Raw genomic sequence first — 16,193 nt, forward strand, 5'->3', positions numbered from 1 at the left:
ATTTTGTCAAGTAAACTTAAAACCTTTTATAATTTAATACATCATTATTATTCCATTATATATTTTTTAATTGAATTTTAATTACGCTTTATGTTTAAATATCTATTAAAATCTTACCAAATCATATTTCATTTACAAACAAAAATGTAATAAATACCTATTAATTAGGGGTGTCCAACCAAACCTAGTACTCGACCAACCTGCCTTACTCGGCCAATACGACCCGAAAACCGACTGACTTGACGATAGTAAAGATCAACAGCGGGTCTCCACCCCTAAAACTCGAGACCGGTGGGTCGGTTGACAGGTTTAAGCATGGAAAACTAATTTCCAACCAACCTGACTATTTACACACTAGAAACTTGCTATTTTTTATTGATTGGAGTGGTTAGTTGGTCTAGTTTTGGCCAATCTATCGAGATCTAATTATATCCGACTAAAACCAATAGATCTTGGCAAAATCTGGCCGATTTATGCCAAATCCAACGACATTTTGCACAATCTGAAATCGACCGATACCTGACTAAAAATTGAAGACATCTGACCACCCAAATTGCCTCCTTCTTCTGATCGATAGTGAGTCTAGGTATGGGAGACCCGAAGTGATTGGGTCGATTCTAAGTTAGGTACAAACTCGACTCGTGGACAGCCCAACTATTAATAATAACCATAATTATTAAATTTTACAATTAGACAAAAAATAAAAGATTGAAACAATTAATTATATCATGTAAAACTTTACCATGCATTGTAACTTTTTTTTTTTTTTTTTAAATCTCATGCCCTCTCTCCATTCCTTTCTTTTTTTATGTGCGTTTGTTTTTGAATTTTTTTATAAAATTATAAAAAATAAAAATTAATTAATTATTAATTAATTAAAAAAAAAACACCGAAAAGAAATCCGAAAAAGCTTGGTCTTAAAAAAAAAAAAAAAAACACACAAAACCAAGCAAATATTAGAGGTTTCAATGGCGGGAGTTTTCCCCCTAATTTTTTTGGGTAAAAGAAAAATCTTGCCGCTAATTTGTTTGATTATTCTCTTTGAGTAAAAGAAATTGCACGGTTTACAACAAACCGCACCTCAAAAAACAAAAACAAAGCAAAACAGTAAGTCGCGAACCAAAGCTTGAAATTGAAATTTCAGAAAAGCTTGAAATTTGATTAGGAATGTCAGACTATCTCCCAGAGGAAGTTGTGCTGGAAATTCTACACAGACTTCCGGTCAAATCCCTAATTCAATTCAGGTGCGTTTCAAAATCATGGAACTCTCTAATTACAAGCTCTGCCTTCATCAATTCCCATCTCACTCGATCACTTTCACTCCCTTCCAACTCCAACAAATTAATCGTTAGGCACTGCGTTGATAGTCCTTATGTAGACCACTACAAATTAATTGACGACAACGGTGACTCATTTGATCAAATTCAAAACATTGAGTTCCCACTCACGAGTCGTCGTATCAAACATTTTATGTTAATTGGTTCCGCGAATGGCTTGTTCAGTCTTTATGAACAAGAGCGCTTTATTCTTTGGAATCCCTCTATTAGAAAATTTATTACCCTTCCAAAGCCTTCCTCATACTTTGGGTCTTGTCGCCAAGCATTCGGGTTTGATCCGCGAACTAATGATTATAAGGTGGTGAGGATTGCATTTCCAAATAGCACTGATATGTCTGAAGAGGCCAAACCACATCTAATAGAGATTTATTCTCTTAATGAGGGCTCTTGGAGAATAACTAGTGCCCCTTTTCCGCCGGGTATTTGGTTTTCTGATTGGCGTCTACCGGCAGCTTCTTTAAATGGGGCTGTCCATTTTGCGGTATATGATGAGAACATACCCAGTTGTCAATTAGTCTTGTCATTTGATTTGGGTGATGAGGTTTTTCGCTTGATACCATTGCCAAATGGTGCATTTGGGTGGAGTGTTCATACCTTAGTAATTGGGGGATCTCTTTCTCTATTATGTTATGATATTTGTAAAAACAAATGCTGTTCCATTTGGGTGATGAAAGAGTATGGCGTTGTTGATTCTTGGACTAAACAGTTCACCATTAATCTCAATGGAGGAGAAATGTTTAGAGTATTTGGTCTCCAAGGGAATGGTAATATATTATTTGAGGCAAAAGTACCAATTGGTTGGGAGCTGTCTTCATATGACCCTAAGAGTGAACAAGGGAAGAATTTGGGGATTTGTGGCAGGCCATTCCATTTTTGTGTTGATAATTATATGGAGAACCTTGTCTTACTCAACAGACCAAATGACACAGTTTTCGAAAGGAGAGTGAGCAGGAAGAGGAAATGCAGGTATGAGCTTGATTTAACTCAAAATTTCAGCATTTACTTCTAAGTTTTATTTAATTTCTTGGTATATACTAGATACTGTTTTATGGTTATAAGTAAACTTGAAGTTCCAAACCTCAATATACTGCTTTCGGATGTTAATTTGTTATCAAAAGAGTGGTCAGAATTGTTAAATGCATTTTTTTTTTTTTTTTTTTTTGCTGGAATTGGGAAATATAAATGAAAGACTGATGTTATTCCCTTTTTCATATACTGAACTTGTCACATCTAATCCCTTTTTAATATCTCATGTGTTTTACTCTTTCCATTTCACTACACATGCTAAGATTTTTCTGATATGATCTGCCTTTGCCTTATGATACTCTGTTATGTTCGCGAAATGTTTTGCTTCATTGTAAATTAAACAAAGTATAGGATGATGCCAAACATTTAAAAGTTATATTAGCCATGTAACTGTAGGTAGAGTCATGACGGTATAGAACTCCAAATAACTGTATTTTGACAACGGCCAAACCTCCCTGTTCAACACTCTAGGATGCCAGAGCACTCTTAAGGCATCACCCAAACATACCAAACACTATTGACCAAGTATCATACACAAAAACAACAATGGAGTAACAGGTGATCAGCAGACTCACCACTCCGTTTACACAAGGAACACCAATCTACCACACACAATCCTTGCATACAGAGATTATCCATGGTTAAAATTTTCCCCTCAGTGGTTGTCCATGTAGAGGAAGCTATCTTCCTTGGGACCTTTGCCTTCCATATAGGCTTCCAAGGACAAGAATAATAACCAGAAGGAGATAGAGCTTTATAATAAGATTTAACCTCAAAACTGTTAAAATCAAGCACCGCCTCTCCCTCATTCTCTAGAAAATTCTCTTGCATCCCTAAAATTTCTCCATGATGCTCTTTTTGAATTTCTCTATGAGGTATCTTTAGAGACTTCTATTTAAAAGTAAAACTCAGCCACAAATTGTTGAATATTCTAGAGGCTGTCATGTGCTAGATATTAAAATAATAATAAAATAAAGCCTGGAACTACTAGAACTCTGGTGGTAGAAATTAGATGAAGCTAGAAGCTTCAATGTTGGTTGCTTAACCGACCTCATGCTTATATAAATAGGAACCTTTGGTTCCCACTTGTGGCATGAGCTGTGAGAGACTTGTGAAGTAGAGTGTGAGACTAGTGAGAGGTGTGTGTGAAGTGAGTGAGTGTTATAAAGCACCAAGTGAGAGATGTGTGAAGTTGTATGAGGTGATGAAGTATGCCATAGGTGGCAAGTGTGTAAAGCGAAATAGAGTCAAGAGCTAGTGTGTGTAGGTGTCTAGAAGTGAGGTGTGTGCGAGTGTATTTGGTGAGTAAGTGCCATGTTTGCAGTGCACTAGTGTCAGTGTATGGGATTTTGTAAAGTGTTGTAATTTAAAGAGTCAAGTTTTTAAATAAAAGCTCTCTTGTTCAGTCTTTTGTTCAACAATCTAGTGTCAAAACTTCCACTAACTCAACAAAAACCTCCACTTGTAGTCGGGGGGCCATCTTAAAAAGATCCTCTCCAGCTCCTAGTTTCGCAAAATATCAATAGTTGAAGAAAGACTGCATAGATTCCAACTCCCAGTCTTCACGGGGCCTTGTAAATATGTCATTTCAAAAAACAAACCCATTTTGTGACTACATCACATCTGCCACTGCAGCATTTTTATCCCTAGCCAACCAGATAGGTTCAGAAAAGCATCATGTCCCCACACCAACAATTGAACCAAAAAAGAATATTAGCACAACTCACCACGACAAACTTTAAAATCTAGACCAGCCTATTCCACCCATTTCGAATGTATTTCTATAAGCTAACCTGGGACACTGACACCAGTGACTCAACTGTCATCCAATTACCCCACATGCTACCATATTTTGAAGCAATTACTATATACTAGTAGGCATTCTTCGTAGTCAAATGTCACCAAAGTCACTTCCCAAGCAAGGCTAAATTGAAACAAACGAAGCTTCAAAAACCCAAACCTCCTTTCTGAATGAACATTGGACGTAGGTGCAGTGAGAAGTGGGCAAGTGGTCCCGTACTTTAATGTAGGGGTGTGGGTAAAGAAAATAGTCTTGAAGACTAAGTGGGTAGGTGACAAATCTAGAGAAATTAAGCATACTAAGTATAAATTGTGAGATACAGGGAATAAGAGCAATAGATTTCAGGTAGGGATGGTTGTAGAGAAAAGCTGTAAAGTGGAAGTTGTCAAATTAAGAAAATAGGAGATAGACTTATTTTAATAGAATTTGTCGAGGGGAAGTGACAACCAACTTAGTTAGCATTAATGTTCCTCAAATAGATTTAGAAGAATCCATTAAGAAATAATTTTGGGAGGGTATGAATGAGTTTATTCAAAGTATATCAAAAGGATAAAGGTTTTTATTGGGGAGACTTGAATGGTCATGTTGGGATAGATAGTGGGGAATTGAGGGAGTACATGGAGGGCAGGGATATAAAATAAGAAATGAGCTGCTTTAAGCAGTCTTCATTTTCTACTATGCTAGATTTTTTTGGACTCGTACTTTTCATTGACTTTAACAACCTATGTACTGTATCACCCTTTTACTTTCTTCCCAACTTGAAATGCAGGCTACAACTTTATGTAATGTCCCATTATGTACTTTCATAACTAAAATTAAAATAAGCATGGGAATAGGGTCTTCTCGACTTGGTTCTCTTGAACTATTGGAAAAGCCAATTCTGCTTCTATTAACCGTGATTGAGAACCAACTGTCCAAACAGAAAACCAAACGCACTTCCTCCATTTTCACCAAAATCGAGTCTGTCCCTGTATATGTAAAGCCTAGTTAACATGATCATATATCATTTCAGTGTTCAACTTTCAAATTACCCCAAAAACACTGCTATGAAGTTTGCCAAACTTCATTGTAAGCATTTGGGTCTAACACAAGACACCTATCGTACATTTAACCAATCAGCCTGCACTTGCTTTTTCCTTTTCTCTTTTTTGGGTTTATGTAAAGAGATTAGCCAACACCTTTGCCATAAGCATGTAGCTGTTTCCAACCAAGCTAACATGGAGAAAATCCTTGATATTGATGCCACCACTTGGTATTTCGGAATCAAAGTGACATAAATAGAATTGAAAGACTTCTCGGACGTTTTCTCAAACTTGAAGTTATTATAGGGCTCCATTTCCTCAAAACTCACTCTTATCACTTCAGTAATAACCTTCATTTATTTTTCATTGTTCTCTAACACTTAGTCTCTGGCCACCATCTCTTGTAGCAAGACAATTTATCATACTCTTTAGTCTTTTCTCTCTAACATTTGCATTGCACTTTTACTTCTTATTGCTTTGCTTCAAATTTAGGTCCCCATAAAGAAAGGTACAAAAGCCAATCCACCAACCTCAATTATCTGCATTTTTCTTTCTTTAAATTTTGATTTCACATGCTTTTCTCCAAATTTTGTTTATTGATTCATGCATTGTTTCTATTTTCTAGATTTTATTATTAGGTTCAATTCTCACTAGCCACTAAGGGCTTTTTAGGTACCTTTTGTCTCCGAGTTTTATTTCTTCTTTTATCAATTGCTTCGACTTGGTTATATTGGGTTTTTGAGATTTGTTAAGTTGATGATGGAGAGGTGTATTTCTTTTTTGGTTTGGGTTTCTAGTTATTTTTTTGTAGTAGGGATTTTTTTTTTTTTTTTCTCTCTCTAGGGTAATGCTTCTATATGATGGTTCTTCATGCCCAAAAGTTTCAAGAGGATTCTCTCTCTGAATTTACATTAACTGAAATGAGGTCATTCACACTGAAATTTGACTATTCTTCATGTCCACAAGATTGAGAGGATTCTTCCTTTGAATTCATTCTGAGGTAAAGTCATCCATCTCATCCCTTCATACTTCTGTAATTTAGCAGCTTAATCCGCAAGAAATTTGACAACTTAGTTGCATCCATATTCATAACTCCCTTTTTCTTTGGTATAAATAGTTGATTGTGTGGATTTTATATAATTGGTTGCTTTCTAAAATGGTATTGGTTAGTTTTACTTAGTTGTTCAATTCATTTTTATATCTCAACTACTAAGCTTTTTGTTGCATATATTGCTACCAAATTTCCAGGTCTACTTCTGATAAAGAGAGAGTACGCCGGCTTGAAGAGAGAGTATGCCAACAAAAGACATTAATGCCGCTGCTGGAGACAATACTTAAGCAGCTGACAGGAAATGGCAAGACAGACAGAGAAAATGACCACTTAAAATCACAATTGATCATTTTGATTCAACAATTAAGGGGCCAGGTTATACTTTGTTATGTTTTTGGCATAAATAAATTATGTGATTTTTAAAATAAATGTATATCTTTATGCAGTTTTTAGATTTGTGTTAAAATTTTAATTGGAGTTTTTTTTTTTTTTCCTTTAGTCTGGAGACATGTTTAGTGGTGCTGGAGATCAAAGTGCGACACAAGTACAACTAGGATCCCCTTCTGCAAATCAGGAAATGTGACAGTATTTTGATGAACGAAAAATGGGAAAACGTGACCTTATTGTGGGACTGAGATTCTGTCGTGATATTTTGCTACAATTGGGAAATTATGGTCTTAATTTGAGACTCGTAAAATCTGTGATTGATATGAAAAGTAGTTTGCTGTATGTTTAGAAGTAGTCTTCAATGAATTTTTAGTAAATTTTGTGTTATGATAGGATGTTCTTTATTGTGTAGTTCTATAATCACGACAATATTTTTCACACTATGGTTGAGTAGATAGGTGTTTATCATCTACAATTAACAATTTGTCTGTAGGTGTAAAATATTTTGTACACCTAAAGTTATTGTTCTTAATTACATGGTTACGTTTAATGACCAAATATTCTATGTAAAAAGTTATGGTTCATACTTCATAATGATTTAGAAAAAATTATTACTAAGCTCCAATACTAATAGCATATAATTGAAAAAAATAAGCCCAATTTAAATTTTCTTCTTATTATCCCTTATTTTTAAGTTTGCTTTACCTTAAATTCTCTTCTTAAAACATCCATATTTTACAATTTTTTTTAGTAAGCATGTCTTGAACTAGACTAGTATTAGCCTAAATTTTATTGGTGTTAATTATATTTTACCTATGCTATCCACTAGTCACCCACAATCCACCCACCTTAACTGCCAGAATCCAGTCGATCATTGCCCAAAACAATGACTATGGTGGTTGGTGACAAGTGTCCTCCAAAACCCATTGGGAGCAAGACGAGTGGTGGGTCTCCCTTTTGAAACTTGATATAAACTTACTCGACCAACCCACCACCAAGTATCTTAGAAATCTTATTGGAATCTTCCATTTTTACCAAGAATTTAACCCAAATCACATTGTTGTCCAGGATTTTGCCTAAATTTGGCAAAAATATTGTGATCTCTACTCAGATCTGGTTGACATCTTGTGATCTTCAACAAGATGAGGAGGAAAATTAAAGTCTTCGATGAGATCTGATGATTGTCTCCTCCTTCCTGATTCCAATTGAAACCGACTTGACTCATACAAAGCCCAACTCGAACCAATTTGATAACCATCTTAGTTGACAATAGGTCCTTCGATTTACCACTTGACGGAGTTGGATCGAGTTTGGGTTGGGCGCAAACACGACTTGAAACAACCTGTGGACAGCCCTAAATTTTTACCCATAAAAAAGTGTTGCTTTTCAAAACTAAGTAAATGTTGGTGTGATGGTGTCCTTACTAAAACTTGAAGACATTTTTAGAGGGTTTCAATGGCAAGAGTCTTGACCTAATTTTATTTTTTATTAAAAAAAAAAAAAAAAAAAAAAAAAAAAAAAAAAACAGAAACAGTCAACCAAAGGATATCGTTTTCACTTTTCAGTGCTCAATCCCTTCCTAACCAATAAGTTTGAACACTTGTTAGCTTCACGAAAGCAAAGCTTTATCTTCACCTAAAGAATCCGGTTGATGAGGATCTTACAATCCATGATAAGATGAGCATGGTGTAAAATATAGTTAAACTCTTCCGTCACCCAACCAAGAACAACTTTAGCATCAACTACAATTTCAACAGCCAACCGGTTTAAATTAACACAGAGCATAAGCCCATCCCTTAAAGCCCAGAGTTTTAGGGAAGGGCTTATGCTTGGGGATAGTTTATGGTGCTTAGTATGTTTATGAGATGGAGAATAGTTGATGTAATAAAAGTCAAGATTTAGAGTGACAAATAGCTCTCCACCCCAATATCTTACATGCTAGTATCACCAGTAAAGCTCTATCTCAAAGTTGTAATGAGCTCATTGATTGATCATAGATGAACATCTCCATAACTTGTGAAGGTTTTAGGTTTATTTCTTTTGTTAGTACAAGTTCCACCCCGAAGCTATAGTGAGCCCATTGATTGATCAACGATTTTAAGTTGCTGTGGAGGTGGGTGTACATTATTTCTCCCGTCAATTTGGGTGTTTTGCCTTGACTTTTTATAAAAGACCTGTTAAATTTCAACTAATCTAATAGTTTTTTTTTTAATCTAAATTTGAAAGAAAATTAAAAAAATATTAAAAATACTTGCAAACTTTCAATGACAAAACATACCGTCTATAAAAAGTTATAGTTCATAATGATTTAATGAAAGGTCTAATCCTATAATAATATAGTATTGTATAGTCATAATAATAATAATAAACGATATCTAATTGTTTTAAATTCTTCTTTTGATACTGTTTACTATTTTATTTTTTAAAAGAGTGGTATAGTATTTAAAGCATTTTGACAAATGATATTTAGATGCTAGACATATCTTTGAAATATAATATATATATATATATATATATATTTTTAAAGCGACATCAAATATCATTCATTGATTAAAACGATGAGAGTCAAAATACTAGGCCTCAAGCAAATCGAATTTTAATTATACTTTATATTTAAATATTTATTAAAATCTTACGAGATCATATTTCATTTACAAACAAAAATAAAATAAATACTTATTAATTAGGGGTGTCCAACCAAACCTGGTACCCGGCCAATTCGACCTGAAAACCAGCCTACTCGGTGACAACGACGGTCAACAGCAAGTTTCCACCCCCAAAACTCGAGATCGATGGGTCGGTTGACAGGTTTGAGCGTGGAAAACCAATTTCCAACCAACCCGATAGTCTACACACTGGAAACCTGCTGTTCTCCATTGATTGGAGGGGTTGGTAGGTCTGGTTTTGTCCAATCTGTTGAGATTTGGCAAGATCTCGTGGAAATTCGACCTAATCTCTTTGAGATTCAGCTTGATCTCTTCAAGATCTGCTGAGATCTAATAAAATCCAGCAAGATCCAACCTAATCTCTTCGAAATTGACCAAGACCCAACCAAAAAATTGAAGACATCCGACCACTGAACTGGCTCTTTTTATCGATCAGCAATGAGTCCAACTATGGGAGACCTAAAATGATTAAGTCGGTTTTGGGTTAGATACAAACACAACTTGTGGACAGCCATACTATTAATAATAACCATAATTATTAAATTTTACAATTAGACAAAAAAATAAAAGATTGAAACAATTAATTATTTCGTTTTCAAAAAAACAATTAATTATTTCATGTAAAACTTTACCATGCATTGTATCTATTTTTTTTTTTTTTTTTAATCTCATACCCTCTCTTCGTTCTTTTCTTTTTTATGTGTGTTTGTTTCTTAATTTTTTTATAAAAGGAAAAAAAGAAAAAGAAAAAAAGAAAACCAAAAAAGCTTGGTCTTAAAAAAAAACACACACACAAAACCAAGCAAATATTAGAGGTTTCAATGGCGGGAGTCTTCCCCCCTAAATTTTTGTTAGTAAAAGAAAAATCTTGCCGCTAATTTGTTTGATTATTCTTTTTGAGTAAAAGAAATTGCACGGTTTACAACAAAACCGCAGTTCAAAAAACAAAAACAAAGCAAAACAGTGAGTCTCGAACCAAAGCTTGAAATTTGATTAGGAATGTCAGACTATCTCCCAGAGGAAGTGGTGCTGGAAATTCTACACAGACTTCCCGTCAAATCCCTAATTCAATTCAGGTGCGTTTCAAAATCATGGAACTCTCTAATTACAAGCTCTGTCTTCATCAATTCCCATCTCACTCGATCACTTTCACTTCCCTCCAACTCCAACAATTTAATTGTTAGGCACTGCCTTGATAGGCCTTATGTAGATCACTACAAATTAATCGACGATAACAATGACTCATTTGATCAAATTCAAAGCATTGAGTTCCCACTCACGAGTCGTCGTATCCAACATTTTGAGTTAATTGGTTCCGCGAATGGCTTGTTCAGTCTTCATGAACACGAGCACTTTAGGTTTGATCCGCGAACTAATGATTATAAGGTGGTGAGGATTGCATTTCCAGATAGAAAACCACCTCTAATAGAGATTTATTCACTTAATGAGGGCTCTTGGAGAATAACTAGTGCCCCTTTTCCACCGGGTATTGGTTTTTCTGATTGGACTCGACCGGCAGCTTCTTTAAATGGGGCTGTCCATTTTGCGGTATATGATAAGAACAAACCCAGTGGTCCATTAGTCTTGTCATTTGAATTGGGTGACGAGGTTTTTCGCTTGATATCATTGCCAAATGGTGCATTTGGGTGGGGTGATGTTCAGACCTCAGTAATTGGGGGATCTCTTTCTCTATTATGTTATGATACTCGTAAAAACACGGTCAACAAATGCTGTTCCATTTGGGTGATGAAAGAGTATGGCGTTGTTGATTCTTGGACTAAACAGTTCACCATTAATCTCAATGGAGGAAAAATTATAAGGGTATTAGGTCTCCAAGGGAATGGTAATATATTAGTAGAGGCAAAAGAACCAATTGGTTGGGAGCTGTCTTCATATGACCCTAAGAGTGAACAAGTTAAGAATTTGGGGATTTGTGGTAGGCCATACTATTTTTGTGTTGATAATTATATGGAGAACCTTGTCTTACTCAACAGACCAAATGACACAGTTTCCAAAAGGAGAGTGAACAGGAAGAGGAAATGCAGGTATGAGCTTGATCTAACTCAAAATTTCAGCATTTGCTTCTCTCAGTTTTATTTAATTTCTTGGTATATACTAGATACTGTTGTGTGGTTATAAGTAAACATGAAGTTCCAAACCTCAATATACTGCTTTCGGATGTTAATTTGTTATCAAAAACGGTGGTCAGAATCCTTGAATACAATTTTTTGGTTTTGCAAGCTAGAATTGGTAAATATAAATGAAAGACTGGATTGGCATTAACTAGATACTGTACTGCTTTTGTATGTTAATTTGTTATCAACTTGCTATAAAGAGTGGTCAGAACTATTAAATGCAATTTTGTGGTTGTCATTGATGATGAGCTTAAACATTTGCAAGCTGGAAATGGTAAATATAGAAGAAAGACTGATGTTACTTTCTTTTTCTATATGCTGAACTTGTCACGACTAATCCATATTCAATATCAAAATGTGCTTTGCACTTACTGTTTCATTAGACTTGCTTAGATTTTTCTGATTTGATCACCCATTGCCTTCTGATTTTGTGTTTTGTACATGACATGTTATTTTGCACTGTTGTACATTCAACAAAGTATAAGATGGAACTATATATATATATATATATATAAAAGAGATGAGCCAAACATTTAAAAGTTTTTAGAACCATGTAACTGTAGCTAGAGTCATGACATTTTGTTAGGGGTTTTGATTGATTAAATGTATCACATTGTATTGAGTGTGGGAGTTGCATCAGGGTGATCCTAGTGACAACCCCAAGGTTTGTTGTAAAAATGTAATAAATATGGGGTTTGCCCAAAAATAAGTACTGTTTTGTTTAGCTGAATAGATGATGTAGAATTAGCTTCAGCACTGCATTTATTTATTTTGGTTGTGTGTTGATATGGAAAAGATTATTTATCCACATTGGTAGTCTAGATAAATCTACTTTTGATAAGAGTGATCATTCCTCCTTTTGATAAATATTGCTTCTTCCAACTTGCTAGTTTGTTTTCTACCTTTTCAATGATTTCTTTCCAAACTGGTTGTGCCGTAAAGGACAAACCTGGAGTAATCCCAAGTATACCATAGGTAGAGTTACCACCCTAAAACCCAAAACCAAGACTAGCTTCATTACACCTGTTGGTACAAGCTCTGTTTTACTTAGGTTAGCACTTAATTCTGAGACTGCTTCAAAACCGAGAAGGAAAACATCAGATAGAGCCAAGTTGATCAGAATTTACGTCACAAATAGTATTGTATAATGAGCAAACAAAAGGGGAGAGCTGTCCATAACCCCTTCACTTCCTTCCTCAACTTGAAATGCAGCTAAGTACCCACCCTTCACAGCATTGTGTAACATCCTATTATGTACTTCCAAAACCAAAATTAAAAGAAGGATGGAGAAAGGGTCTCATTGTCTCAGTCCTCTTGAACTATTAGAAAAGAAAATCGTGGTTCTATTTACCATGGTTGACAACCAAATTGTCCAAATAGAAAACCAAACCCACTTCCTCCTTCACCAAAATTGACTCTAACAGATATATGACATAGCCCCAGTTAAAATAATCACATATCATTTCAGTGTACGGTCTACAAATTACTCTAAAAACACTGCCATTGAGTTTGCTTTCAAAGACATTTATTGGAAATAAACACATAAAGGATTTTCCAACCTTATTGAAAGCATTGGGGTCTAACACAAGACACCTATTGTTCACTTTTGGAATTTAAGTGAAATAAATAGCATTAAAGATTTCTCAAACTTGTAGTCATTATAGAGCTCCATTTCCACAAAACCCACTCAAACTTCTTCAGTAATAACCTTCTTTTTTTTTTTTTTTTTTGTTTCACTGTTCTCTAACACTAAGTCTCTGGCCACAATCTTTGGTAGCCAAACTTTTCATGTTACAATCTTTGGGTTCTAGTTATTTTCTATCAGGGTTTTGTTTCTCTTTTTATTTAGTAAAGCTTCTATTTGATGACTTTTCATACCCGTAAGATTTAGAGGATTCTCTCTCTGAATTCACTTTTTTTAGATAAAGGTCATTCACGCTTAAATTTGATTCTTCTTCATGCCCAAAACATTTGTAGTAGGTAAAGTCATCCACCTCATCCCTTACTGTGTTTGTAATTTTGCAGCTTAATATGCAAGAAATTTGAAAATATAGACATCTTCATAACTTCCTTTTTCTCTTGTTTAAATGGTTGATTGTGTGGATTTTCTTTAATGGGTTGCTTGCTAGTTTCTAACATGATATTTGTTGGTTTTACTTAGTTCAAATAATTTTTTGTATTTCAACCATCCAAGCCTTTTAGTGTATCTATTGCTACCAAATTTCCAGGGTGACTTCAGATGAAGAAGAGAGAGTGCTACAAAGGGCAAGACATCTGCTACAAGAGGCAATACAAGGAGAAGAGAGTGAATGCCAGTTTCAACAGAAACTAGTACATCATCACGAAGCACTAATACATATACAAGAGACAATGCTAATGACTCTACAAGGGGCAATGACATGTGATGAGAGAGTATGTCAGCGACAAGAGGCATTTCTGTGTAAACAAGTGACAATACTACAACAGCAGATGGAGAAAATAGCCACTTTAATATCAAAAATGGAGAAAATGGATACTGTAAAATCAAAAGTGGTCTTTATAATTCAAGAATTAAGGGGCCAGGTTAGTAATTTTGTGTGCTTTTGTTATAAATATATATATTTTAAATGTTAATGTATTACTTTATGCAGTATATAGAGTTGTGTTATATTGTTAATTGGAGTTATTTATCTTATATTATAGGCTGAAGTAGAGACAATATTACAACAGCAGATGGAGAAAATTACCTTTTTAAAATCACAATTGGAGAGAATGTACACTATAAAATCAAAAGTGCTATTTTTGATTCAACAATTCAGGGGCCAGGTTATTATTTCATTGTGCTTTTATTATAAATATATTGCGTTTTTTTTTTAAAAGTAAATGCGTTACTTTATGCAGTATTTAGAGTTGTGGTATAATGTTAATTGGAGTTATTTATCTTATTTATTAGGCTGGGGACATGTTTAGTGGTGCTGGAGATCAAAGTTTAACACAAGTGCAACAAAGATCCTCTTCTGCAGGTCAGGAAATGTGACCTTGCGGTGGGAATGAGATTTTTTTTCCTAATATTTTGTTATTGTTGGGAAATTATGGTCTTGATTTGACACACTAAAATTTGTGATTGACATGAAAGGTATTGTTTTGTATGTTTTGAAGAAGATGAAAAAAATAGTAGTCTTCTATGAATTTAGTAAATTATGTATTATGAGAGGATATTCTTTTAGATGGTTTTATTTGATAATATATATATATATATAATTGATAAAAAGATAATAAGGCTACTTTCATTGACCAAACATATTGTCTAAAGAGTTATGCTTCATAATGATTTAGGAAAAATTACAATTTACCTCATAGCATATAATTAGAACAATATATGTCCAATTTGAATTCTCTTCTTGATACAGTTAATCTTCTTGACATTACAAACTCATTTTATTGACTAAAAAAAAATGGCAGCCACTTTGGATGCATTTAGCATGGGAAATTTTGTGATTTCATCTTCCCAAACTAAAACATCTATGTCTGTAACAACTATTTTTTAGTAACCACGTCTTACAACTGAATATATAAAATCATTACATGCGTTCTTGGCCTCACGTCTGATCTGAATATATAAAATCATGACGTGTCCTTGGGCAGTTGGGCTGAATATATAAGATTATCCCCTCTCTCACTCTGCAGATGCCACAGAGGAGACATGTATAGTATGTGCCAGTATTATTTTCACCATTGTTTCTAATAAGTAATAACAATAGAGGTGTCTACTGACAATTTTTGTTTTTGCTGAATGTCCAGTGACATTAACCAGAGAATTGATGCAATTCAAAGTGTTAAAGGAAATTTGGAGATGCATATAGCGTTTATAAAGTGAACTAGCTTCCATCTCAAGTAACATGCCTATGTATTCTTATTTAATAGTCAAAGACAGATGGGGTCATATGGCCTTAAAACTAGATTTGAATAAGACTTATGGTAGGGTAAAATGAGTGTTCCTTGAAAAAATTGATAAGATTGGGTTTTCATGAATAATGGATATCAATTGTAAAGAAATGTCTCTATTGTTATTTTATTTTGTTAAATGGAGAACCAAAGGGATATATTTATCCCACGAGGGGTTTGAAATAAGGCCCTCTCTCTCTCCCTCTCTCTCGACTACATGCATTTGCATTGGGTGCAAACTAAAAAAAGCTTGCATGGAGTGGCCAATGGCAGGAGAATTCCAAAAATTACTCACATTTTCTTTGCAAATGATATTCCTGTGTTCTGCTGAGCATCTGCCATCCATGGATTGTACATAGAAATCAAATATATCCTCAGACGATATAAAGAGAACTTAGATTAGATAGTAATCTGTGAGAAGAAAATATATATATTTTTAGTGGAAATATATTAGTTGAGAGGCAAGATGTAATCCTAACCATGCTAGGAGTTTAGCACTGAATGAGAATCAATATGAAAAATACCTCTTGCTAGCCTCATTGAATTTAAAGATAAAAATAAAAAATAAAAAAGTGTTTGTTAAAATAAAAGAAAGGATATAGAAGAAGCTTCAAAAGTAAAAAGAGAAGCTACTATTTCAAGCCAGGAAAGAAACACTAATCAAGGCAGTGGCCTTTGTCATTTTTATATACGCTATGAGTTGTCTCAATTTTAGGCTCTTAGAGGAATTATGCGAGACTTGGTTTCTAAGATGTGAAAATTCTAGTAGATTCATATGGACAGAGAAAGGAAAAAAAAAACACTAGTTGAGATGGGACAAAATGTGGGTACCCAAGTAACATGC

The 16,193-nt window shown here is 34.5% G+C and overlaps 1 protein-coding gene across 2 annotated transcripts; it reads left to right on the top strand.

The window, feature by feature from the left end:
- The first annotated feature begins 977 nt into the window (after positions 1-977).
- Positions 978-15,408, top strand: LOC112021715 (F-box/kelch-repeat protein At3g23880). 2 transcript variants are annotated; one of them, XM_065761721.1, is made up of 5 exons: positions 978-2,303; positions 13,654-13,987; positions 14,108-14,230; positions 14,358-14,427; positions 15,206-15,408. In XM_065761721.1, exons 1-5 carry the CDS (start codon positions 1,168-1,170, stop codon positions 15,265-15,267), a joined length of 1,725 nt encoding a protein of 574 aa, XP_065617793.1. In that variant the 5' UTR covers positions 978-1,167; the 3' UTR covers positions 15,268-15,408. The 2 variants fall into 2 exon arrangements, with proteins under 2 accessions (XP_065617793.1, XP_023910050.1); XM_024054282.2 differs by lacking the exons at positions 13,654-13,987; positions 14,108-14,230; positions 14,358-14,427; positions 15,206-15,408 and adding exons at positions 6,435-6,612; positions 6,737-7,220 and having other exon boundaries at positions 982-2,303.
- Positions 15,409-16,193: the final 785 nt, after the last annotated feature.

This window comes from Quercus suber, unplaced genomic scaffold (genome assembly GCF_002906115.3).
Source record: "Quercus suber isolate HL8 unplaced genomic scaffold, Cork oak 2.0 scaffold_426, whole genome shotgun sequence".
Taxonomy (NCBI): Eukaryota; Viridiplantae; Streptophyta; class Magnoliopsida; order Fagales; family Fagaceae; genus Quercus; species Quercus suber.

What these genes read in the sequence shown, in the direction of transcription:
- LOC112021715 (XM_065761721.1), top strand. Translation starts at nt 1,168, where the DNA reads ATGTCAGACTATCTCCCAGAGGAAGTTGTGCTGGAAATTCTACACAGA. An exon ending in AGCAGGAAGAGGAAATGCAG is followed by an intron (nt 2,304 to 13,653) that starts GTATGAGCTTGA and finishes CCAAATTTCCAG; the next exon opens with GGTGACTTCAGATGAAGAAG. An exon ending in ACAAAGATCCTCTTCTGCAG is followed by an intron (nt 14,428 to 15,205) that starts GTCAGGAAATGT and finishes CTGAATGTCCAG; the next exon opens with TGACATTAACCAGAGAATTG.